General features: G+C 45.6%; 2 protein-coding genes across 3 annotated transcripts in view; both read right to left on the bottom strand.

Annotated features, from left to right (window-relative positions):
- LOC120820700 (uncharacterized) overlaps positions 1 to 13,032 on the bottom strand; it is a 47,400-nt gene extending 34,368 nt beyond the window's left edge. Inside the window, exons 1-2 of the mRNA XM_040178768.2 lie at positions 12,822 to 13,032; positions 12,062 to 12,200 (exon numbers count right to left, since the gene is read on the bottom strand). Coding sequence (XP_040034702.2) covers positions 12,062 to 12,172 — 111 coding nt within the window. The 5' untranslated portion in view covers positions 12,173 to 12,200; positions 12,822 to 13,032. The remainder of the gene's footprint in view (positions 1 to 12,061; positions 12,201 to 12,821) is intronic.
- Positions 13,033 to 18,981: 5,949 nt separating this feature from the next.
- Positions 18,982 to 25,294, bottom strand: LOC120821112 (dual specificity protein phosphatase 19). 2 transcript variants are annotated; one of them, XM_040179525.2, is made up of 5 exons: positions 25,124 to 25,294; positions 24,632 to 24,882; positions 22,000 to 22,046; positions 21,044 to 21,196; positions 18,982 to 19,562 (listed from the first exon to the last, which is right to left on the bottom strand). In XM_040179525.2, exons 2-5 carry the CDS (start codon positions 24,855 to 24,857, stop codon positions 19,380 to 19,382), a joined length of 609 nt encoding a protein of 202 aa, XP_040035459.2. In that variant the 5' UTR covers positions 24,858 to 24,882; positions 25,124 to 25,294; the 3' UTR covers positions 18,982 to 19,379. The 2 variants fall into 2 exon arrangements, with proteins under 2 accessions (XP_040035459.2, XP_040035460.2); XM_040179526.2 differs by having other exon boundaries at positions 25,056 to 25,281.
- Positions 25,295 to 25,602: the final 308 nt, after the last annotated feature.

The following is a 25,602-nucleotide window of genomic DNA, read 5'->3' as shown; positions in this document are numbered from 1 at the left end:
CAAGAGACACAGGTCGGGTCGTCAGTATCGAGTGCAGACGCACACACACACACACACACACACACACACACACACACACAGAGCGTTATTGATTTGCTGTAACGCTATCTAGATGGGATCATCTCTATTGATTTAGAAAGAGGGGTCACTCTGATCAATGCTATCTGCTCGTCCGCCGTGTCATTAGAGCGCAGCCCGAGTGCCAAAATATCGGACCATCTTTCTTTTCCCTTTTTACAAAAGAGCCACGAGAGCCCGGGTGGAGGAGGGGGGAGGTGGGGGGGGGTCAGAGGGGGGGGGAGAAATCTCCCGCTTTTGATCTCAGGTAACAACAAGCGTCGCGACAGTGCCGACGTGCCCCTGAGCAAGAGGATCCGTGTGTTGTAGGCGCCCCGCTACACGGGCCGAGTCCTTTGCGGTCACCGAGGGACGGTCGATGGCGGCGTCAGGTAATATTTAGTCATTTGACAGACGATTGTGATTGTTTACCTCGTTTTATTGTTGTTTTCATTCGATGGAAATGATTGGAAAGATTTGTCAGAATTCTCAAATAATTTTTTTTTAAGCAAATTAAACCCTAGAGATGAGGACGTCATCTTGAGGCCGATAAAAGATTAATTTGTACAAATATTATATACACAATAGTCAACAGTGAAAATAATTATGAGCTGCAGCCGCTTATCGGCGAGGAGCTTAAACCGGCACAGACACAGATGTGATGCGCTAAATTAAACTACTCAGCTTATCGTGGAGTTACATAAATGGTTTTCCTATATTGTTCAAAATCTGTCCACTTTTTATCGTACACATACATCATATGAAAACTAAGCAACATTTCAGTGTGGTTATTTTATGCGTATGCGCGGTCTGATAACACCCGGCTAAGGATGCAAATTTAAAAGCGATCTTCACAGGAATCGACATATATGCATACACGCAACTTCTGTCCTGGTAATAAATGATCACACGGCGAGATGAGACATGCTGTTAACATGTGAAATTTTCTTTTTCATTGTGCCAAAGGCTTTAATCTGTCTGTTGAAAGTAATCCTTATATCCCGCAGCTCTACCTGCCAGACGTAAGATACGACCACAGAAAACACCACTAATAACAGATGTAAAAAGGTAACGTGTGGATCTACAGATAGAGAATCCTTCTTTTCTGCCCTCTTTCGCTTCAGACCTGCAGAATAACAGCATTTGGTCTTCAAAAGGCGGTTTGGCCGTGGCGTTTGTGGTAAAGGGCGAGCAGGACTCACATGGAGAGTTGGAGGCCGTACAAATGTGGAGCGAAAAAAATATGTGAGTCCCTCCAGCTGTTGAGGCCAGATGTGTCCCTTTTCCCCATCAGGCTTTGCACCACTGCTCCTTAAACTGCATTGAACACACACACACACGGACACACACACACACATAACCGCGGATGTAGTAATTAGATTAGTTAAAACCTAAATTTAAAAGACTTTCCGTGGATGTTCAAGAAGGAGACACGTCCAACGACTCAATAAGGATTTAAAGTTAAATGCGATGTTATTCATTTGCTCGTCAAAAATTTCCGTCAAACTTTATCTTTACAAAAATGGATAATCGGTTGATTTAGAAAAGTCTCTTTTCCCAATGCATGTCTATTGGAAAACGTTTTTTTTTAATAATGAATTGTGCACTTCCAGTGTTGGACTGCTAGCTAGCTCAGTGGCTGGCTAGCACGTATGCTACAGACCAAAGCTAGCAGCAAAGCGGGCTAACGCCGCCCTGCTCATTGAATCCAATTCCAAATTGCACATCAAGATAATGATATTTCTTATTTTAGAACACAATCATTGTCGCATTCCCAACCGTGCAGCCGGAGGAGACACTTTCAAGCAGCATTTAAAGTAAAATCTATTACGGAAAGGGAATATTATTCGTTTTTAAATTGCTATGCGCTAACTTTTTCTTACGTTTCCTCCACCAGTTGAATCATAAGTCCCCGTTTAGACGTTACGGAAATGAGTCAGCGGGACGTCAGACGGGACGCTCGCTCGCTGACCTCCTGCTGTCTCCAGACTCACGTGTTCCCTCGAGTGGCAGAACAGAGATGTTTAGGGAGTTATCTCGTTTTCCTCGTGGCTGCGAGGACACCAGGTTCACACGCGACGACAGCAGCGGACGCTCTCCCCCGTCCGCAAAGCACAGCGCCGCTTTATCTCTCCATCCGTCTCCTGCACACACGCTCACGCTGCAGAATCGCCTCCAGTGGAGCGCGTCTTATTGGCCTCCTGTTTGACTTCCTCTTCGGTGCGTGTCTTTGTGAGGGCGCATGAGATCCAGATGGAGGTGGTTTTATAATCACGGGACAGTTGTTGTTTTCATTATTACTTTATCGGTGTTTTTTTTTTTTTACTGCTCACTAAACTGAGAGTGGAGAGGAGGTGAGGAGGGTGAGCAAGGCAGAGGAAACCGGAGGAGGAGAGACGAGGAGAACAAACAGGAGCGCAATGACTGAATGCTGAGAGGAGCAAGATATATGGGAGAGGAGGGAAGGTATTTTTTTAAAAACAAGACGAGGTGAGGGGAGGAGAGACGACAAATGAGAGGGGGAACAGATGGATGAGGGGAGGAGGATCAACACAGGGGAGGAGAGAGGTAGACAAAAGAAGAAAGGGGAGATAAAGAAAAAGGAGAAAGCAAGGTTGCAAAAAAACAAGGAGAGGAGACAAAAGGTGACCGAAAAAGGTAAGTGGAGCAGCAATTATTGATGAAAGGAAAGGGGAGGAGCGATGAGAGGAGGAACACAGGATGCCAGGAGGAGAAATAAAGACAAAATACCAAAAAGGTAACGAAAAGATGAGAGGAGACTCAACAAGCAGCAGGAGATAAATGAAAAGAGGAAAAGATGAGGAGGATAAGGGAGGTCGGAGAGGGGTCGGAGGAAACAAGGAGAAGAGGAGTCAAAGCAAACCAAAAAATGTGAGGAAGAGGAAATGAAGAGCAACAGGGGGGCGAATAAATTGGGGGAAAGAGGTGATGGAAGGATGAGTAGAAAGGGAGAGCAAGGGAGGAGGAGGAGAGGAAGAAAGTGGAGGATAGAAGTGATGGAGGCAGGAGAAACTGAGGAGGAAGAGGAGCAGCTCAAAGGACATGTCACGATGAAGAGCGGGGAAATGAAAGGAGGACGAAAAAGAGAAGATGTGACGCATCAGGAGAAGAGAACAGAGCACAGAAGTGACTTTTAATTGTTATTACTTCGAAGCGCGACTGCGATCCGTAAACACTTGTTTGTTACGACGGCTTCTCACACACTTGCCTGTAACTTTCAGAACTACTCACACATGCCGTTCATTCAGGAACATCTACGCATGGAGCTTCCTCACACGTTACGTCTAACAAACACTTGTGATGCCAACCGCCACAGAACTAAATGAATATGGATGAATGGGATCATCTCGTGAAACGAGATGGAAGGTAATCCAGGAAGGATGAAGACCATGGACGGAGCCGCGGACAAAACTAGATGTTGACTTTGCGCCTTTACGCGTTTCCGCATGTGTGACACGCGGCTGAAACACCAGACGAAACGCGCGCTTTGGGTCCCAAACAACGACATCTCGAGGTGTGCGAACACAGCGCCAACATTTAGTTTAATTTAATAGATAAGGACAAATAGATGAAGCAATTCCTCCCGTATTTAAACCCAACCGCAATCTCTTCTTAAACGTAACCAAGCGTTTTTTTGTACCTGGACCAGATGTTAACCACATGTGTCACATCATATAAAGGGTTAGTCGTTAGTTCCGCCCTAAAGCGTAATCTGCTTCATGGTCGGACCCTAAATGGACTGAATAAAACTAGACGAGCAGACTCATGTTTACAATGTTTACTGAGGGAATAAAAAGAGGAGTCATTTTCTCATAGACGTTTATGAAATCAGAGGTGTTGCCCCCTGGTGGCCACTAGAGACCAATCAGAGCGGACTGAGCTTTTTTCCGGGAGGCGGGGCCAAAAGAGGCGGGTGCAAAAAATGTAGCGTTTGTGTGGACGCCGGTACATTCATTGTAAAATGTATTTGCATTGAAGCATGAATTAAAAAGAGGAGAACAACATCGCAAATGTTACGCGGCCCGTGAAAGCACGAGGAAGGAAGGAATACATGAGTAATTATGCAAATGTCTGTTTCGAATATGATTGCAGACAAAACGGGAAAAACAGAAGCAGACAAAACTTCATCTCATCTTTTCTTTTTTCTCCATCTGTTTCTGTCACTTTCTCCCTTTCTGACTCTCTGTCTCTCTCTCCCTCCCTCTCCCCGTCCCTCCCACCACATTCGCAGGGTTCATCCAAGTCGCGTCGACGCCCACTCACCTCCAACACGCTACCGCAGTTTCCATGGTAATCGAGTAGCGACCGTGCTACATAAATATGTACTTTAACATTCGGCACTCAACAACTCATTAAGAACATCCTTGGATGAGAGATTCATCTCTCAGGGTGTTGTTCTTCTTAAAGGGCCATTGCAACCATTTTCTTTTCTTTTTTTTTAATCTAATTGTTTTGTTAGCGGTGTTTCTGCGAGGAAAGAGAAGCGAGGACCTGTGTGCTTTTCAGCATGCATGTAAAAAAGGAGAAGAAAATCGAAAAAAATAGAGCTGGAGCTGCTCCACAGAAGCGTGACATGATGGTAAATGTGACCCAGGGTGGTTAGGGGGGGCGGAGGGGATGGGGGGTATTTCACGAGTACAAGAGAACATTTTCTAGTTCACGACTCGTGAGAGTCGGAACAAAGCGTATTTGGTTGTAAAAGCTCCAGTGCATGTGTTCACAAAAACAGTTTCCCATTTATCGGTATGTGAGGCAGCGTGTGAGGGTAAACCCCCCCGAGAAATACTCCACCCCCCACCCCCTCCCCCACCACCTCGTACCTCACTCGCTCCATCGGCTCCTGTATCTCAATCAGTTTTCACATAAATGTTTTTATTGACTTCTTGAAGGAAGCACTTATTCATAAAGGTCCTCTCAATGGATTAACATTTAAGTCGTCCCTATAATAAGGAGCATTATTCAACCAACGTCGGTTACGTCTGTATTATTCTTGACTATTTGAAGGTTCTTTTATTGACGCTTTCGACCCATTTTGTAGCTTTCTTTTTGTCCTCATTTGTTGTTCAAATATTTTTTTTTGGGGGGGGGGGGTCCTTAATCTAAGGCCAGATCGTGAAGCCTGACGAGAGAAACCACTGTGATGTGTTGAAAAAATTTGACCAGGCAGTGAAATTACTGTAAATTACTGTAACTGTATGTATGTATGTAACTGTATGCAAAAGAGTCTCTAGTTGCGGACGTAACTCGAGGATTTGACGGCGATGAAACGAGAGCCATGACGTTTAACCACAGAAAAGCTCATTATCTCTTACTGGTGGTTTTCAGGCTCAAAGATTTGTCATTTAAACAAAACGCGAGTCCCTGTATCCGCTCTGCGGGCCTCTACGTGTGGTTTCTGTACTTTCTTTGGACATTTTAGGTTGAATTTTAGTAGCAAGGAAGACAATTACTCCGCAATAGTCGGATTATTGAGCTGTACGTTCCCTCGGGGGCTTCTTCTCAAGTGGAGAAAAAAGGCCGGTCGGTACAGAGCTTCTTTTTTTTCCCGGCATCTCAACACGTGATCACATAACTGGTCAAACATCTTCTAGGGATACTTGTTCTTGCAAAAGACGCGTGAATGTGGGGCGGGAGGGAAATCCCTTCTGAAGAACACTGTACTCTTCTTCTCCCGTTTACTCAGACAAGATCCGTCGTTAGAAATCTTCCACTTCACTGAGATTCTCTCTTGGTCATAATCTGCGCTCTAAAACCCTGATTTTATTTACTGGGTATTTACATTTCCCTTCATTTGTTTGCACAAGCGATCAATAATATTTACGACGTGATGGAAGATTTGATGTAGTTTGGCGGCTATTAGGTTTTCACATCTCAAAGATTGCACAACTTTTCTTTTTTAACACGGATACAACATTCAGATGTCGCTCTCACATTCTAGTCGCTTTTGTCTATTACACACAGCCCTCCTCCATCGAGAGGAATCTTTGGTCAAAGGCACAACAAACGTTAAAGACGCTGTTCATTTACGGTTACTAGGCAACGTGTCAGAGTTGTTCATTACCGTCGCCACGACAACATCGATGGGACATTTTAAGGCACAGTTTACCTAAGCCAGGCCTATGTTTCCTCTTTCCCTTTGATATTAAATCTTTTACGTAAAAAGGACAAAGAAAAACATTTCATATTAGTCGCTCCTCATTTCAGGCGTAACTTAGTAGATGGCTTAGAACATATCGATAGTTCGGTCAATCCTTTAATGCGCGAATCGTTTGGTTATTTTCTCACACCAAAAGAAAGGACGCCTCTGTTTCTACGTCTGCTGTGCCCTTTGACCTTGGGAAGAGCGAACCGCAAACACACGCGGAGAAGATTTGAAATGAATTTGGAAATGAATTAAGAAGAAAGAAAGGATGGAGTCAGTCGGACGTTAATGTCAACGTGTCGACAGAAACAGGGTTTAGTTTTGAAACTCCCTGAATGTCCCACATGATCACACACACACACACACAAAAAACACACAACTTGTTGGTTCTGCCAAGTAGTCGGGCTCTGACAGAAATACACACACATGCACACACACACGCACCCGTTACTGAAACACACTGATGCATGTGGAAGAAAATTTGTGTTGCACACACGCGCACACACACGCGCACACACACGCGCGCCATGCACTCTATCCGTCCCTTTGGAGCAGATGGCTCCACAGTCATAGCTGATGTTTCACACATCAATGAAGCACACCATGTACTCACAACTACTGAACACACGCACACACACACACGCCGTCTAAGTCACAATCGCTGCACACACTGGGAAACACGCTTGCACACGCACACAAGCGGAACCGCTCGAGCCCAGAAGGACGGCGACTACTGTTGAACACACATGCACGCACGCACACACACACACACACACACACACACACACACACACACAAACACACACAAACACACACACGCGTACGCTCGTGCATGTACAGTCACTTTCTCGTGCACAAATGCGCACACATGCGCCTGGTGTCCTCATCGGCGCTAATTTATGGAGTGAGGAGCCATGTTGTTGACGACTTCGCCGCACACTCTCTCTCTCTCTCTCTCGTTCTCACACACGCGCACACAAACACACACACACGCACACGCGCGCGCGCGCACGCACACACAACAGGTTTGACGCGCGGCTGTCGTAGTAGTATTGTCCTGGGTGTTGTTAGGCCTCGCGTCAAATAGCCGGTGGCGCCTGGTGAGAGTATTGCAGTGTAACCCGGCGGCTCGAGGACGTTATTGCTGTTTCCGGCGCGCCAGCAGCACCTGCGCTTTTAATTGAAAGCACTCAACGCTAAACACAAACCTCTGCCGAAGAGGGTGAACCACGGCGCGGTTAACTAGTCCCTTTTTGTCAAAAACAAATGGTGACACTGGAGGCGAGAAGCCTCCGAAACAGATTAAGGGAAATAATACCGCCGGGGGGGGGAAATTACATGCTAATAAGGAATTTAGACATATTTTTTTGCAGGTAGGGTGTAAACAAGTGCGCTTTATTTAGCCGGCTGGGATCGATGCTTCTACATGCAATTAAGTGACAGGAAGAGGGGAAAGGCAACATTTGATTGCGGCAGTTAGAAGGATTTATTAATAATATCGCCGGACATTAATTTGTCTGAAGGCGTTTAAAACTGCTGCGTGTGAAGGGGCGGGGCACTCGTATGAATAAGTGGCACAAAAGTGATTTGCTTTCTTATTATTGTATTAAGGGCTTTAAACATACACAGTGTCAAATGTCAAAAGAATCAACTTTGAAGCTCAGGTGTTTTTTCCCGTTTTTTAACTTCCCTAATTGACCCTTTTCTAAGCCCCGCCCCCCCCCACTGCTACTCTATCAAGCTGTCGGAGCTACCCACTGTCACCAACATGTTTTGGGAGGATAAAAAACAAAGGGATTTCAGATGGAAGCTAACAGAAGGGTCTAGAACATGCGTTACAATAGCATGAAATAGATTACAGAGATAAACAAGCTAATGTCACAGATTACAGCTCATCGCCATGGCGATCAAGACAGGAGCCAATGAAGGGAACCGCCTCCCCGAACATGAGGAGACTATACTATGATTGGTCAGTCCGCGGTCGAGAGGCGGGACTTAACAAAGGGACAGCTTAAGCTTAAGATTTTAATAAGTTCAACGATTTTTTAATAAGAAATTGGCCGATGTGACACAACGAAAAGCTGCTCATTGAACCGTGTGTTGTTTTAAGTTTGAAAAAAATAACCCTCTTTATTTCTACGTAGTCCGCTGTTATTTTACATGGAAATTATCTCCATGTTGATTAAATGTAGTGAAATCGTGCATTCTGTCGTGGCTGCCATATCTCTTCTTACATGAGTCAAAGTATCATAACATATTGAAGACACTGGAGAGACGTCACTGTCTCAATAAACGCGAATAAGAAGCAGAATATTCATGTCTCTCTGTGGACGAGGTGGTTGTGGAGGCTTCTGCTGTGCGTCGTCACACAGAATGATGGTTCGTTTCGCCATGTTGGAGTACTGTTGTTTCGCTTCTCCTCTATTCTTCCTTTAACTCCCCGTGTATTCACCAGATTTGAACTTTTAGTTCCTCCTTTAAAGTCGGCTTCTGTTTTATTTCCATGATCATACCAGTGATTTGGGATAATTTACCCCTCAATTGCTTTAAAACACAATTTAATTATTCATTTGCAAAACCGTGTTGCTTTATTTTACATCACATTACATGTCATTTAGCTGACGTTTTCATCCAAAGCGACTTTTTAAAGGATTTGAATATATTTGGATGTATTTTACATTAATTCCAACACAGTGTGAAAACAAATCAATAACCTTTTTTTGTCATATTTAACTCAGACTCAACACAACACAGCCTTTGATTTCTTCGGCACCTTCTTTTGTCCGGAGCGCTTCTAAATAAGTCAATAAGTCAAAATTCAACCCTCGTTAAAATAAACTTCAACAAAATACGAGTCATTAAAAGCTGGAGGTGCATCCTTCCCACTCACACTATTAATATATGTTCAGTGCAAATCTTCACATCAATCTCCATTTAAACCCCATTACCAACCGAATGTATAACAATGGCTGCCTGGCACATCAAATAAACAACCTCCCTTGTGTCCATACAACTTTGCCTAAAAATTTAAAATAAAACATCTTTGCATTAACGTTAAATCTGGAGTCACCGGAGTTGAAAGGAATCTGCAGACATCCGTCCCGTCCCGTTTCCAACCCCCCCCCCCCTCCTCTCATTGCCCATGCAAGGAGCATGTTATTTGAATTTTTAAGACGTGGCCGTTTCAGGCAATTTCATCAGACCTCTCCTGCGCTGAAGCACCGGGAGATAAAACTAGCCGGGGTGTGCGAGGGATGCGAGGTGACTGCTGGTATAGTCGTGTGAGCTCGTTGGCTAATGAAGTCTCTTGATATGTTTCTATTCCTGGACGAGGTGACGAGCCGAGTTGAAAACGTGCCTTTGAGTTTTCTGGGTAATTACAGGACGTGTATTTATGGTATTGTGTTTGCAGTGGAAACTTTGACGTATGTTTCCTGAGTTTCACTTGAGAGCTCGTACTTGGTAAAAGGTGCGATATTGGCTTCATTAGTTTGTCGTGATGCACATTAATTAAGGGGAGGAGAGCGTCTATTTTCAACTCGCCTCCGACGGGCGATAATGAGAAAGTTGGATTTAACTACGAAGAGTGAGTTTGAAGTCCATCCGGAGAGAAGACGTAAATATTGTGACGTTTTCATCCGAAGCTGGAAATGTCAGCTCGGTGGCTCAATCAATGTCACTTTAAAGGTAAAGGAGGAGATCGGAGCTCCAGGCTGATCTAGAGTCAGTGTTTTGTTCTGTCTTCTCTGGACCGCAGGCGGAAACACGGCCGACTCATTCTCAGGTGACAAAAGCCACAACAAATCTCAAAAGTTTCAGGTTCCAGTGAGAATCTGCCGGCGAAGTCAGCCGGCGTCCTCCTGGTCTGCACGTTGGAAGCCTGCAGTTTGGCGTTTTTGGCCGTCGCCATCTTGACCTTTGACATTACTGTTTTACATTCAAACACTGCGCTGGTTCAGCGGAACCTTGAACCAGACACGCACATCAATTTTCTCCCCGATTACGGTGTTTTAAACACGTGATCAATGTAGTCGATGGAAACTAGAACCAGAAATACAGCTAAATGATCAGTTGTTCTAATTGTTCAGGATCAGGCAACACAACTCATGTATAATTGTTAGAAACACACGCCGCTGTGTTTGTTGGACTCCACGCGGTTACAAACTGCTGACGCGTCTAAAGCAAACGTAATTGAACAAAAGCTCCCAGAACACAAAGACTCAGCGATGTGTGTCGCCGTCCTCCGGAATTCAGCACACATTTTTGTGAAAAGTGACACACGCGCGCACACTCCAGTCCATTAAGATATGGTTTGATCCAGGATCTTTTATGAACGCCGATAAGAGCGTTTCGCTCCGTCGGGCTCTTGAAAAAAAGCCCCCAATGTGCCCACAGGCTTAAAAAAAAAACGGAAAAAAGAGCCACTTCTTGCATCCATCGGCACCTCCGGCTCCGCGACGCACGCCGCCAGATTACAGCACCAGCCTTTTCTCAGCTCTGTGCTAACACGGAATCAGGATTTCCATTTTAAGCCATCGAGCAACAGTATCTCATAATACGCCCATGCGCCTTTTTGTTTGCTCGTTGGTTGTTTCAATAAACGAAACCAAGTGAAAGGACACCAGCGGGCCGCGCAGCACGTGGCAGCAGCTGCAGGCTCCCGCCTAATTGCAGGGTCCGATTGCGTCGCACGGTTTGAACCCTCTCGGAGTATCGACAGCGGAATGCGATGCGACGGAACGCAGACGACTTCGATTTCATTCCCAGTGGCGAATGCGCGACTCCAATTGGGGATTGTTCTGGCTAAAAACAGGCTTCGTGGAGATTCGGCTGTGCATTTGGGATGAAGAGCCGTGGTGGGAACCGGCGGGTTTGATTCCTTGCGATGAACGAGTGTGTAATGAGCCCGCTGCCCTCACACAACCCCTCCACGTCCCATCGGATGTCTCTCTTTGAAGCCTGTAGGAATATATACATGCATACACACCCCTACCGCTGTAATTATGTTTGCCTGCAACGTTCAGGGGGAACGAAGTACAAGGTTTAGTTGGAGTTTAGACGATGAGGAGGAAAAGTCCAAAGCTAAAGAAGCCTCTGACTCATCCGGGCCGCCTTCGAATGTTCCCACTCGGCTTCAGGACTTATTGCTCTCGGCTCATTTTCACTCACAATTTAATCAAACAACCTCAGCGACTCCATTTGTCAGTAAAAGTGAAACGAAAAGTACAATGCGCTGGGTGAGTGTCTGGACTTCAAAAAAGTGCCGAATCAGATGAAAACCTTTCTGTTGTTGTTGTTTTTTAGCAGCTCATTAAAAATGAGTTGACGAGGACGAATTGTGAATATTTTAGTTTCAGATTTGCTTCAACCCGGAGAGCATGTGGCTCCTGCGTGTGCGAGTCACGTCAACCTGAAGGGGGGGAACAATACGCCGAGTGGAGAAACAAAGCCTCCTGATTGCATACTGACAATAAACACCTAAAAGACAGAAACCAGGAGCCAGAGGAGCTCTTAAGAGGGGGGGGGACCCAACCCCCACCGGCGGCTCTCTGTCTCCAATACCAAGTCAATTAACCTAATGGAAGTGGCAATTAATTAACTCAGCAAACACAGCGACACAGCTGCCAATCAACCGGGTGGGCGTGGCTTACGGGTCATAACGATTTAGAGGTAACGACTTTCCGGCTTCTTATGAATGCAGTAAATTATTCTTTTTAAAACAACCACGCACGCACGCACGCACGCACGCGCAGAGACGTGACTCCTGCAAACTGCCCACAAAGTTTTCAAAATCACAGCACTTTGCGTCGTCCGGCGGGGGGGGGGGGGGGGGGGGCTCACCGTGTTCCTCTGTCCGCTGGCCCCTATCGGTCCTCTGAACACCCCCTTGATGCTGCGCAGCTGCCCGTCACGCAGGTGCGTGGAGCTGATCACGATGTAGTAGCACGCCATCGCGTGGACTCAAACGTCCGTCTGGACTCTTGAGGGGGAAAAAAGAGAGAAATAAAAAGTCAGCTCCCTTCTTCTGCTGCTGCTTCTGCTGCTTCCTCTGCTGCTTCTGCTGCTTCTTCTCGCTCAGCCGTCTGCGGCTCTCCTCTCGTCCTCTCCTGCTCTGCTTTTATGAAGTAGAGGAGTATAGAAAAGGAGGAGTGACCCCCCCCCCCCCCCTCCCTCTCTTGTGGAAGTTTTTCACTCTTCCTTCTCCCCCCTCAGCTCTCTTGTTACATCTCTCCCCCTCTCCCCCTCCTTTCGTTCCGCTCTCATCTTCTTCTCGTTGTTCTAACTGTTTAAAAGAAGACAATAAAACATTTCCTCCCGTTTTAAATATTTCTCCCTTTGAGTAATTTCCCCCTCCAGATGTTTTGCTCCCATCTTTCATTCATCAATCTTTCCTCGTCATTGACTCCCTCCCTCCCTCCCTCCCTCCCTCCCTCTCTGTCTCTTTCTTGCTGAGTCGAAATTTCTCGCAGAAATCGGCGCCTCTCATTGATCAGCATCGCAGTTCCTCCCAACTCTCTCCCGTCCTCCGCCTCGCTCTCCTCCCCCCCTCGCTCCCCCCGTTGTCCCCGTGTCTCTCTAAGTGGAAGGGAGACGGATTTACTTTTTATTCCTGCCTTCTCGTCTTTGTTCCTCGCCTCCTCTCCTCCTCCCCTGGTTAGTGAGGAGGAGCAGCAGAAGTGCTCTCCTCCCCTGCGCTCGCGCAGCCTCCCTCCTCAGATGGTCCTCTCCTCTCCTGCGCCGCATCTCCTGCCTCCCTCCCCCCCCCCCTCCTGCCTCCCCCCTCTCTGCTGATCTCTTGCTCCGCGGCCAGCAGAGTGCTTTGCTCCTCAGTTACCCGCGGTTACCATCTGCCCTTTTAACGCATGGAGTGCTGACGCTTGCTCCCCCCCCCCCCGCCCCCCCCTCTCCCCTCCTCCCCCTCCATCCCTCTCTCTCCCTCCGTCCATCTCTCTCTCTCTCTCTGCCTCTTGCTGTCTTTCTTCTCTCTTTAATCATCTCCCCTCGTTCCCTTGCTTCCCTCCGAAGGAGACATGCGCCACCTACTGGTGAGCAGAGGGACCCCGACAACCCCCATGTTGCTTCATCGGGTCTTCAGGTGGAAATACGGAGCTGGTGGTGATTTAGTGTTTTGCTCAAGGGCACTTCGGTTGTGTGGGTTTAAATCTGGTTCTCCTGCCGTCATGATGGTCCGACACTAAGCAGATGCATCAAATACATCAACTAGAGGCCCCGTCTACGCTTTAACAGTTGATTTAGTGACCATGATTTGATTATTTCATCTCTTTTATTGGTGGTTTTATTTTACCACAACGCAACCTGATGCTGTTTTCTTCACTACAAAGTGTAATAAACCAGATGCGACTATATTATATACTGGGACCATAACAGCGTCTGTGAGTTCAAACACGAACCTGCCAGTGAGCCAAAACACTCATTTTGAAATTGTTTTTTTTAAATATATATTTCACCCTCAGAGTGGTTTCATTGGCTGATTGAGGTGCGAGGAGATGTAGGAGCTTCTGTCGTTTTTATGTCTCAGTGTTTAGCAGATCTAAGAGGCCTCCAGAGATGCGAAGCAACATGCGACGCTTTTATAAACTAATAAAAGAATCATTCCTCCGCGGGAGGCCAGCGAGTAGAACGCAGACAGCGCGTCGGCTCGGTGGAGGCAAAGCGATGACACACAGAGCGAATCAAAAAATATACAGATGGAAAGAAATGTAGTCTCCAGATCCCTCAGCTGGAGAGGACATTTGGGGTAAGTCGAGTATTCCAGATGGTTTACTTTTCAGCTCAAAAGATAAATGCTTTGTGTGTGTATTTATTTCATTGCACTGCAGCTTTTTGTCGCAAACTCCTCAAAGAAGAGGAGGGTGGTCTTTTGTTCTTTTTCATCCCTTTTTTTTTAGCTCAGTGCACATCTGATATTCTCTTGTCTCCCTCTTATCAATCCAGACTCTGCGCGTAATCCGGTTTGGTCATTACATTATATATATATATTTCTCTTCTGCAGCTCTCTGACTTAATCAGAACAACCGTTATTGTTGCATAACTGGATTAAACTTTCCCCCACAGAAAAGTTTGGATGTCTGAATGTTAAAATACTTCCAGTGTATCTTCGATGTGTTTTTTCAGGCATGGAGGTCTTTTCTCTTTCCCTAAATTCTCCACTAAGCAACACAGATTAATAATGGATTTGTGCCTTGTATAGAATTTATTAAAGCACCTCGTGTGCTCGTTTCGCTTTAATAAAAAATGAGGCTCCATCTAATTGGCTACTCAAAATTCAGAACAAGCAAAACAAAAGATTTAGATTTTTATTGTGCATAACCACTGGAAATAAAGCCTTCACACCCACAGGGCTCCTCGGAAATGATGAACTTGTGCTGCGTTGTGAATGATTAAATATCTACGGATGGCCACGTCAATATAACAAACCGCTCATGCTGCTGAGCGTAGCTTAGCGTAGCATATTACTTACTCGCCAGCTGACGAAATATTCATCCTCACGTTGCCATTTGTCTCTTCTTTTCTTGCAACTCGTGTCAATTCCCGCTAGATTCTTGTTTACAGTCTGAATGAATGAATGCTGGATGAATAATATTAATGTTTATTGCTCTACACTCAGTTAAGGGGTTGATGCTGCGATGGCTCGGTAATTGAGTGATTGTCCTCGTGTACATATCATCAATCATCCCATTCACAGATTCACAGGCTGAAGCTCGCAGTGTGGACTATGTGTACTCCCTTTATTCTCTTTGTTCAGATCGACGGACAACAAAGGTAATAGAAGTGAAATCTTGACGTGCACGTGCACCCCTGGTGGGTTGCACGTTTCTGCCGGATGCCGTTAAGTTAAAGTGGACCCGACGACCTTTCGCTAGAAGGTCAAACCTGCAGCGCTTCGCTGCACAAACACACTTTTTGTTAAAGTGCACCGGCCGTTGATTGTAGGTTCATCTTCCCCACTATTATATCATCGGACCCGTGGTGGATCCCAGCAGAAACGCGTCACGCCTCCATTCTGAAATCTCCATCTCAAGCCCTCGCTGCATGTGAGCGGAAGGTGTTACACTGAGATTTCATTCAGAAAGGAACCAAGCGAACGCGCTGAATCCCTCCGAACGACTACATCTGCGTCCGCGTTGGCTTTTAGGAGGAATTTCCTCAACAGGAAATTGTCAAAAGTTCCCCCAGAGCATCGCTCTGGTTTAGTGGCCGAATATTGTTGTTGAGCTTAGAGAAAATAAAGTACACAGTAAGAGGCTTATCTGATGAATTTCCTTCTGCTTTGGGTCCCGTGATCCAGCACTGTAATAAGCTTAAAACCCTCCCATCGGCCCCACTAGATTAATTTTACAAAAATACAAATCTAATTTTATACTCCCTGGTCCATACTTCCAGTGTATTTACGCATACGCTCTATATACATCAGTGTATTTTTATTTGTTCTAAAATAAAACACAAGGATGGAATACCAGGAAAAATATACACGTACACGTACAGTTTGGAGTAGTACCCCACTGTGTACTTATGCTTTAAATCATTTATGTTTGAATATATTCAATGCAAGAGCAATATAATGTTTTAATTCCTGTGTTTATAGGGAGGGTGAAGATAAGAGGAAAATATGCGAAGAGTTAACTGTATTAATATGCATTTAATAATATATCACATCCAAATTAATGCTAATGTTCCGCGTCTACACGTTTATGTGGAGGGAAAAGCCATGTTTTATTGCAGCGTCTTGGTGAGCAGATGTACCAAACAGAAGTGGAGGATTTTTTGGAAGTGTAGCCACAGATGGGTTACAAATTATCAGCAGACACAGACCAAAACATTGTATTCAAAGAGCTGCTTTCAAAGAGCAACTTTCTGTTAATCAGCCTCCATAACGTCTCCTTTCAGACTCGAGGTAAGAAAGCGTCCAAAAAATGTACGTTTGGGTTTTCATTTTAATACTTTGTTTATTCGCTTTCCGTCCATTTCTCCTAAATTCACCAAATGTTATCCTTCGTTTGTACATTCAAATATCACATCTTAGAGAAAGGAATTGTCTAAATGCAATTATAAACTAGGACATCTTTAAAGGATTCTTATCAGGCTGAGACAGAAATCTCCTCTTCATCACTAATCAAACATCCCAGTGTCCTTCCTCTCTCCATATTCTGAAGGTTTTCACAGAGGGGTTGGTTCAGATATCCTTCAGAAACCTGAATTATACAACATTTTACCATTCAAATGGATTCCTAAAATTGATTCGCTGACGGTATGTTCAGATTTATTGGCTTGTATCAAAAAACTGGAGCTCAAATCTATCAAAACGAATCAAGAAGTTTTAACAAATGAGGTACACACAGAATAACAGGAAGCGACACGCATGCAGAAAGGTGCACTGTGAAACCAACACTCTGTCCTTACACAACACTCATGTATGATTCAGATGTGATAATGCTCACTTTTCTAAATGCAGATGGCGTGCACGCAGCCATGCCTGCCGTGCAGGCGGACAGAAGCAAAGCATTTGTATTATTATTATTATCCCCCGTGGTTTCGCTTCTGCAGTTCGTCAAATCTAATCAAAGCCAACAGGCGGGATAATGCCGCGCCGCTTTAGGGGAATTTATTCAACATCCTGTGTGTAACCCACCTCTCGCTGTCTGTTAACATTCTCACACGGAGACCGTCCTCGGAGCGAGACGGCGGTCGGGCCCCTCGGGACCCCCGCAGATGGGACAGCTTGTGCCGTGCCGCGCGGGCCGTCTCATCCAGACGGGGGGAAATGTCACAAAAATGTCAAGGGAAACCCGGTTTGGCTTCCGTCGCGGATGCTCCCCCCCCGGGCGATGCGCCGATGGACGGCTCCAACGGAGAAAAGGGCCACGACTGCGGCCTGCACGCCGGCACCGCCGCCGTTAGTTACCCGCTGGTTCAGCATACTACAGGCAGGGTTGTGTGTTGGGTCGGCCAGCAGCGTGCATGTACTTGGGGGGGTATTTAGTTATTAACAGTGACAGACCTGCTCCGTCTGAAGGCACCGTAAATAATCTACGACCTTTTACGGGGTGGGTATTGCACCCAAATGGGGCGACTCTCGTCCGAGTGTTTGGCTCAGAACCAGCCCCCCCCCCCCCCCCCCCTCTCTCCCGTCCCTCCCTCCCCCTCCCCCCGAGCACAGAGCGGCTGCCACAAACGGCCCAGCTGCATTATTTTAAAACAAGCGGGACACAATGCAGCACAAATGCCTCTTTTGAAGAGCTCCTACATGGTGATGCAGTAATGATAATGCTTGTTGTCCTTTGTTTGGCCCAAATATCGGTGTCCCAAATCCATACTGCGTAGCAATCTCAACCCTGTGCATTAGAACCATAATGGTATCAAAAAAACAGTCTGTATAATTTATAACTTTACATTTTAATACAACTAGAAAATGGTAAATGGAACTTGAGCATATTTTGATTTAAGGTTTAGTGATCATTTGAAAGGGTGAATTTTACATACAAGCTCAGGCTGGTGGGATTTATTAGATTTTGCTGAAGTAAATTCATAATTTGACCTGATAAACGGCAGCCGAGTTATTAAGATTCATCCTCTGGGAAAGACTTTAATAGCCATCCATCCGATAGGTAAAACATTTCTGTATATTGTGAAGCCTCGAGTTCGCCATCTTGTTTCTTCGTTAACCAGAAGTGAAGTGAGAGGAAGTGGTACAACCAAAATGTTTCCATTAACGTCCATGAACTGAAACCCCCACTGTGAACAGGTTGAGGCTCATTAATAACCGGACACGCCGTGGTAGCAACCTGTCAATCAGCGTGTAGCCCCGCCCTAAGGCATTACCTGTTTATGGTCTATTTGGCTCGACGTGGACCATAATTTACTAAAACATCATGCTGTTCATTTAGTAACTTATGGTCCATGTAGGTCCATGCGAATACGTGGAGAGAGAAGTAGAGTCATTTTCTCATTGACTTCTATGAAATCAGACTTTTCGCCCCCTGCTGGCCAGCAGAGAGAACGCAGGTTGGAGACGCCGCAGCATCGGAGGTCTCACACGCAAGAGCTTCACGGTGACGCCAAAAATAAAATCCATGATTAAGTTCTGACCAAACCGACTTCGTGCAGGTTCTCAACCTTTTTCTAATTCAAACCTTCAGCCACAAAACAGACTTTTCAAAACCAGACAACTCCGAGCAGCTGGTGAGGTGATCACACCTTTAACATTAATATTCAGAACTGTAGTTAGATGATGGTCATTTTGAGCTGCGGGGCAGTGAACTAATTCCATTTCACTGTAACAATGCACATTTTCTCATGCATTTAGGTCCCATTTTCAACACGGCTAAGGGTGCGCAACATTCTTCTTCCATGGAGTAGACCGTTAACTCCAGCACCCGGGACATTTATGAGGCTAATAACAATCAGCAGAGGCTCTCAGCTGGGCGAACAACAAACACACACATCTGCCCTGTGGACTTATTTCCATTTAAACAGTGAGGACGAGCCAACGATACCTTTGTGTGCCGCGAGTTCGCAGCGTTAGGAGAGCGTCCCAGCGGTTGGTGTTGATTAGCATGCGAGCCAAATGTGTCTTCCCCCCATTATCTAACGAGGTAATTACCAGCTAATTATTTCAAGGGAGCGAGCGTCAACTCTGTGAAGTTGTGAAAGTGACAGAGACAACGCAGCAGTGAGGGTGATGTCATCGAGGGCGGATCTGCTCATGTGCTAGAGAAAGAAATCAAGGTGTAAACGGAGGAAAAGGTTGTACGTATGTAATTAGAACGCAATCCATAACACAAAAGAAAACAAGTGCCTCCGAAATGAGCAAATGTAATAGGAAATCTATTTTTGTTACTGTACTGAATTAAAGGCAGACACAGTTTTTCCCAGAGACACACTCAACACATGGGTACCAACTTGAGTTTTTTTGCTGATATGTTATCACATTATTTCTGTCTTTCGAAACAACATTCAGTGAGACATTTTTTACAATGCAAAGAGAAAACAGGACAAATCTTTTAAGGCTTAAAGAGCATTTGTCTGGTTCCTTTCAGCTGCACTGATGAAGCTCCTTCTGTACAATCAACTGTAACCCGACTAATAATCATCATGTCGTATCAAGGCGGGTTAAAAAAAATAAAATAATAACGCAACTTCACGGTTCGTAGCCCCGCAGCTGCTGGTGGAAGCCGGGGTTCGGGCGAATCGAGGGCCGGGCCGCCTTCACCTGACCGTAGGCCTCGTCAAACGTGAGCCCCTCCCTCATCATCAGGTAGCCAATCACGATGGAGGTGGAGCGCGACACGCCGGCGTTGCAGTGGACCAGGACCACACCGCCCTGTGGATGGAGAAAGTGACTTCATATATATATATTTCTATAAATCCACAGTACAACAGAGGCAAAAGGAAGTCTGCATTTAAAGAGTGACATTTAAATATCCATCTCTGCAGAGTCACTGTTCAAATAACGTGTTCAAATAAACGGGCGCACGGTGGACCGCGTCCACACAACATCACATTGAGAAGAAATGTCGGCTCGACGGGTCGTTTCACGGCGCGTTTCCTCGGTGGACATCCGTGATTTGGGACTTTCCAAACGCCCCAGCAAGCAGCGTTAGTCTGTGGAGCGAATCTGCCTCTGTGGTTTTCCGCGTGTCGAACATTTTGCGTTGTCATTAATATTAATGATGATGTAATTATTTTACCGCCTAAAGTGCCGGTCTGGAAATGATTATTTTTAAATTGCAGGGCCACATCTTGAGACAATGCGAGCGGGACGCGCGGCATATTGACGCATTTGTCTCCTTTATTCAGCTATAAAAGTCTCTCTTCTCTCTTTTTTTTAACATTTTTTTTTATTTTGCATGTCAATTAATACCCACCGAGGGACGGGATGTTTAAATTAGCCGTGGCCTCACACGCGTGTCCGCTGTTGTAATTGACGTGTTATCACTGTTATCACTCTGCTTTCATTTGGAAATGTGAGCCAATCGCGCGGCTCCGCCGGGTGAAATGCGTTCAGATGAAGCAGGACACACAGGGAGGAAGAATGCCACCGGCCTCTAATAAGTTCCTATCAATCAAAAGAGGGTCGCCGCTGTATATTATCTAGTGTCTGCCGCCACATATCAGCTCTTGTTTTTCGACAACACGAAACTTCTGCGGTACAAACTGAAAGTTGCCCGAGCGAGACAATCCATCACGGCGAACACGGCGACTTAATTTGGTTTTGGTCGGAGCTTCTTGTTTTTCTGCTGTTTCATTGCGCTCAAATTGAGTGTTTTCATATCGGCGCTCACATCACATTATGTTGTGCTTACGGTCAATCTCCAGACACACACACACAGAGGAAATAACGCTCTGCCTGGAAATAATCCCTTAAAAAGTATTACACGCAGCACATGAAAGGACTGAGGTGAGGGGGGGGGGGGGTAAACGTTGACTTTGTACATTAAATGACCCCAGCGTGGTCTGTTATTAGGTATTCCGACCACCCGCCTGTCCTTTGTGCTGAGTTCCAGATAACTGGCTGCTGCCACGTATGTAAATGCGTCTCAGCGAGGAGGCAGAATAGCTGCGTGTGCACGCTGACACGTTAAATTAGCCGGCTGATATAAAAAGACGGATTCTTTTTGGCCACGTGAGGCCTTCCGAGCGAAGACGTGTTTTCAAAAGGGATTTAAGGCAGATTTCTTCATCTAGTAATACGGCTGCAGCCTGTCTGTGTATCTGTCAGTGGTAGAAGATGCATCCTCGATGCATTCACTCAAGTCAAAAGTGTCTTCCTCAAATATCACCACACACTTTACATGGGTGCACCTTTTCTCGGGCCCGGTCCACGAAGGAGCTGCACTCCCCCAGGTACGCGGTGATGTCCGTGTCCGGCAGGTCCAGGATCGGGAGCGCCTTGTAGACGTACTGATCTGGGAACAGGTTGGCGACTCCGTACGCCACATTTAACACATGAGACACCTGACAAAAAGGGAGAGACAGACATCTCACTTGTTGAGCTTAGGATGTGGCAACCTGGATGTTGACTGAGCGAGAGGGCAGGACGGCCGGGCGAGGCGGGGGGTTGACGCAGAGAGATGGAGGAGGGCGAGAGAGAAGACAGATGGCTCCAATTGCTTCTGCAGTATCTGTCTTCTCTCACTTAAATTAGCTTACCTCCCGAGGACTCGCGTCACTCCTCCTCTACAGCTGCTTTAGGACCGCTTTAGGACTCTAAATGGGCCGTAATTCACTTAATGAGCATCACGCTGTATTACAGAAGACCCGAAACAAGACGCCGAGACCATGAACTCATGTTTACAATGTTTACTGGAGGAATAAATCAAGAAAGAAGTCAAGTCGTTTTCTCGTACAATTCTATGGGACCAAAGGAGTCGCCCCCTGCTGGTCAGCACGGAGAACGTACTTACATTCCACATTTATTTGACTCGACTTTGATTTGTTAAGTTTGTGAAGAAATGGATCAAAGTGAATGTCTATTAAAATGCTCATTACAGATCTCTTGTAAATCCTCCTTCACAAGCAGTCCGGTGTTCATACGCAGAAGCAGGAGGCAAAGACATTTGTAACCCCCCTCCCCTCGGCCACTGCAGAGAGGAGAAGTCACATTCCTCTGTCCTGTAATCATTTACTCCCTCTGCTGAGCTAAACCGTCATTGCACCAAGCCGCGGCCCCCCCCTCTGGCCACCGGTACGTTCCCGTGTCACGGCGAGGGCCCCCCCCCACCCCGCCACCCTGCGCCGATCGATCGCCCCGCTCTGACCTTATGTCTCTGCAGGGTGTCGGCGTCGTGGGCTGCATCCTGAGAGGCTGAAATGAGAAAGAGGCTGGATGAGAGCGGCCCCGCCTGCGCTCGTCTATTAAGAAAGAAATAAATGGAAATGCTTACTGCGTGCTGACAATAATTGCTCAGTTAAAAAATGATCAAATGCCGCATGAATATTTATCCGCGTCTCCGTTTGACACGAGAGAAACAAAATGTTCCGCTTAACTCGTCTGTGCGGTGCGATCAGGGCGATGGAGACGATGCAGCTGGTCTTTGTTTGAACTGGAAACGTTGACACGTCTTTTAAGTCGTTTATTAAAATGACGTGCTTCTAAAATGAGACGTATTTCTTTTGCTTCGTTTTCAAGGCTCAGCATCGGGGGGCATTTCATCTTTATCCCCGAAGATTTGTCTGGTTTTAAAGGCCTTTTTCTGTATTTTCTGTCATTTTTTGGGACAATTTAGCATCAAAAATATAATCAAAAGATGAAATAGCAAGTGTCTTATATACATTTTGATTTTGATGGATAATTTAAAGGGTCTAAAGGAAGCCTTGAAACCTCACATGAATCCAGAGCTTTTAAAAACAGTCCACTTCGGGGTGTGATATTCAGCATCGTATCACTGAGCACCACGGCAGAAAACAGCGGGGGGGTATCAGCCATTAGAAAAGCTTACAGCTACAGAAATAAAAATGACGAGCGTATCATTTGTCGAGTCGCGCTCGGCTTAAAAAAGCTGCTGAAATAAACATCCGACGCAATCTACAGCCGCAGAGGAGGACGCTTAAGACCTTCGGGAAGAGAGGGACCGATGGAGCAAGGCAAAGACGCCCTGGACGTGATCATCGGAGGAGACGGTTGGTAGGGGAGGAACAGTCTCGTTGAGAGACGAATCTTAAATCCAAAAGATAAGAAATAAAGAAAAAATAAAATGCCTCGTCAGTGGAGAAAGGAACCGATTTAAACTGACACATCTGTGAAAAGAGGCAGCAATGCCAGGATTTCTGCAGCATTTCTGATATAAAAGTGTAACAGAACTTTGTCACATTTGTCCATGTCCAACAAATAAATATAAAACTGAAGACAAATCAAATATTATGATATTTTCGTTTTCAAATGAGGTATTAAATGTTCTTTTCTGGGTTCTGTTGCTATGATTCTTAGTGTGCTATCCTCATAGAACCAAAACACTTAAGGTCAAAGTGAAGTCACAGAGCTTATTTGCTTTCTCTCCCAGAGGGAAGATGGGAAGATGAAGCTGCACCCGGATTAGCGTAGCTTAGCACAAAGACTGGAATCAGGTGGAAGCAGCTAGCCGGCGCCAGCCAACAAATACTGCAAATACTGCTCTCTGTGAAATCTACGCATTGGATTTCTTACAAGATGGATTGTTTTCTGTTGTCTTTAAGCCAGGCTCAGCCAACTGTTAATCGGTTTCATATTTAACAAGACATATCGATATCGCACCTGCAATCCATCCTCACGCAGACGTTTGTTTAATATCTACCCATTTATTAGGTCTAGGAAAAGATTGCAGAATACATACGTATATATATTTCATTATTAGTCTCACAATGGGGGAAACACATATATGTGTGTGCTGACGAAGAGGAGTTTTAACACCAGAGAAGACCAGGTGTCCGATCCGGTCAGGCAGCGTGGTGGAGACGCGGACAGTTTGACCCCCTTCACAGGACAGAGCCACCTCTGTGCAGCCCTACAGGTGTCACACTTCATCGCCCCCCCCCCCCCCCCCCCCCTTCCCTCTGCCCCCCCCCCCCATGAGGTGCGAGGCGGGACCACAATGTCAGGCCCAAGGACACTTGAGCAGGACGGACGCGTGCTGACAGGTGCGGTTTGCCGGCCCGCGTCCCGTCGGCTGAAAGGTCACCGCGCTCCCCGAGGTCACGGTTAACGTCATTGATTTAATCCTGATGAGGATTTCATTTATTTATGAGAGCGGACTGGAATGCTGAAGTGACTGAGACACTATGAAGGTGTTGTAGTGGTTGTAGGGAGGTGTTTCAATAATATATAATATATATGCTAATAGCAGTGGTGCTGTGGACGAGGGTGGAAAGGGACTGACCACATCTGCTGTCAAATAAAATCAATACATCGGAACAGGTGGAACAGGAATATATTACTTTTAATATAATTACTGCAACTATGTGTTTTATATCTACTTGCAGTTTTAAATGGATCTAAAATTTGTTATGAAGCTTCAACCATCGTTTTGTACTTTGATTTGAGTTTACTTTTGTGGATTTGGGCTGTTTTTTAAAACAACTCTATACTATACTCTGTAAACTTTAAAAGGGTGCTTTGGACTAAAATATTATTTAAGCAAGATTACATTATTCCAGCACTCTTTCTAACTAAGAAATTGAAATAGCAACATTATTTTGTTTTATTCTTTTGATTTTGGAGTTTTGTTTGATTTTTTATACTGTATTTTTTAAACGTATTTCACATTCCAGTTCTAATGTCTGAATGTACATACTAAATATACCTATGTAACTATACTTTAGTATTTCCATTATATCTGTGGCATCAAATTGTATTAAGCAGGGTGAATACATGTTAACATATTGTAGTAGTAGTAGTAGTAGTAGTAGTAGTAATACCCAGCAGTAGGAAGGGTCTGACGACGCCAACTTGAAGGTCCAGACTTTTATCTTCAACAAACCCACATCCGCCGTCCTCCTCCAGCTCCTCGACCTGCTCCTCTCCCTCTCCTCCATCACCCCTCCTCTCCAGCAGCCTCCTGCCGGTCACCGTGGTAACGAGGGTGCACTGCTTCTTCAGGCGGTCTTTGGAGAAGCTTTGGATCTCCTGAGACAGTGAATGCATCACACCAGGAGTTCAAGGGACCGAGCTGAAAACCCCCGCCGAGGAGGTGTAGACAGAGCAAGAGGGTTTATTTACATCCAGTAATGTAGAGGTAAAACAATGGTGGGATATCATTTAGTGGAATAATACTTTTTTTTAAATAATAGTACCATTTAACGATGTGTTAAAGGCTCAACGAAAGTGTGTAACGTCATGTACCGTTTGTCTGATTCTGAACCGGATCACGGTGCTTTTTTCCTTTTAGTTTTCCTGCCTCGTCCACCCACCTGGTCTAGATGCACTGACTTCTAACGAAGTCCTGCAGAACGTTGTATCCGCGCTCACTGCGGCTGCAGCTTTACAGTAGAAATCACGCAGCGACAAACTGACCCTGGAGACGGAAGCTGCGTCAACGATGTGATGCGTTCAGGTTCACAGAAAACATGAGGAAAACGGCTCCTTAGTGGAACTGTGCTCGTGCGGGGCTGATAATGCTGCTTCTTTGGAATGGTAGTTTTTAGCGCGTCCGTGATAACTGCAAATGCAGATATCATTGATTGAAAACACAGCCCGAGAAACCAGCTAGATGTTGTTCTCATTCGTGGCTGTACCGTAATATTATAGTACTTTTATTGTAATCTGGTCACTATCGTTATAATTCAAATATTACTAAGAAGTATAGTTGCAGCCCCTATAAATCCTGTCAGTATATTACAAGGAAATGCCATCTTTAAGTATATTTTTAAGGTAGTTGTGTATTTTCATT

Source organism: Gasterosteus aculeatus, chromosome 6 (genome assembly GCF_964276395.1).
Source record: "Gasterosteus aculeatus chromosome 6, fGasAcu3.hap1.1, whole genome shotgun sequence".
Taxonomy (NCBI): domain Eukaryota; kingdom Metazoa; phylum Chordata; class Actinopteri; order Perciformes; family Gasterosteidae; genus Gasterosteus; species Gasterosteus aculeatus.
This window is presented reverse-complemented; position numbering and strand designations above follow the sequence as displayed.

Bases quoted from the DNA above. Each gene is read 5' to 3' on its own strand.
- LOC120821112 (XM_040179525.2), bottom strand. From the start codon at position 24,857: ATGCATTCACTGTCTCAGGAGATCCAAAGCTTCTCCAAAGACCGCCTG. The intron at 22,047-24,631 runs GTATTACTACTA...TTCTCATTTCAG, and splicing joins CAGACCCTTCCTACTGCTGG to CCTCTCAGGATGCAGCCCAC. The intron at 21,197-21,999 runs GTCAGAGCGGGG...CCTTTTTGTCAG, and splicing joins ACACCCTGCAGAGACATAAG to GTGTCTCATGTGTTAAATGT.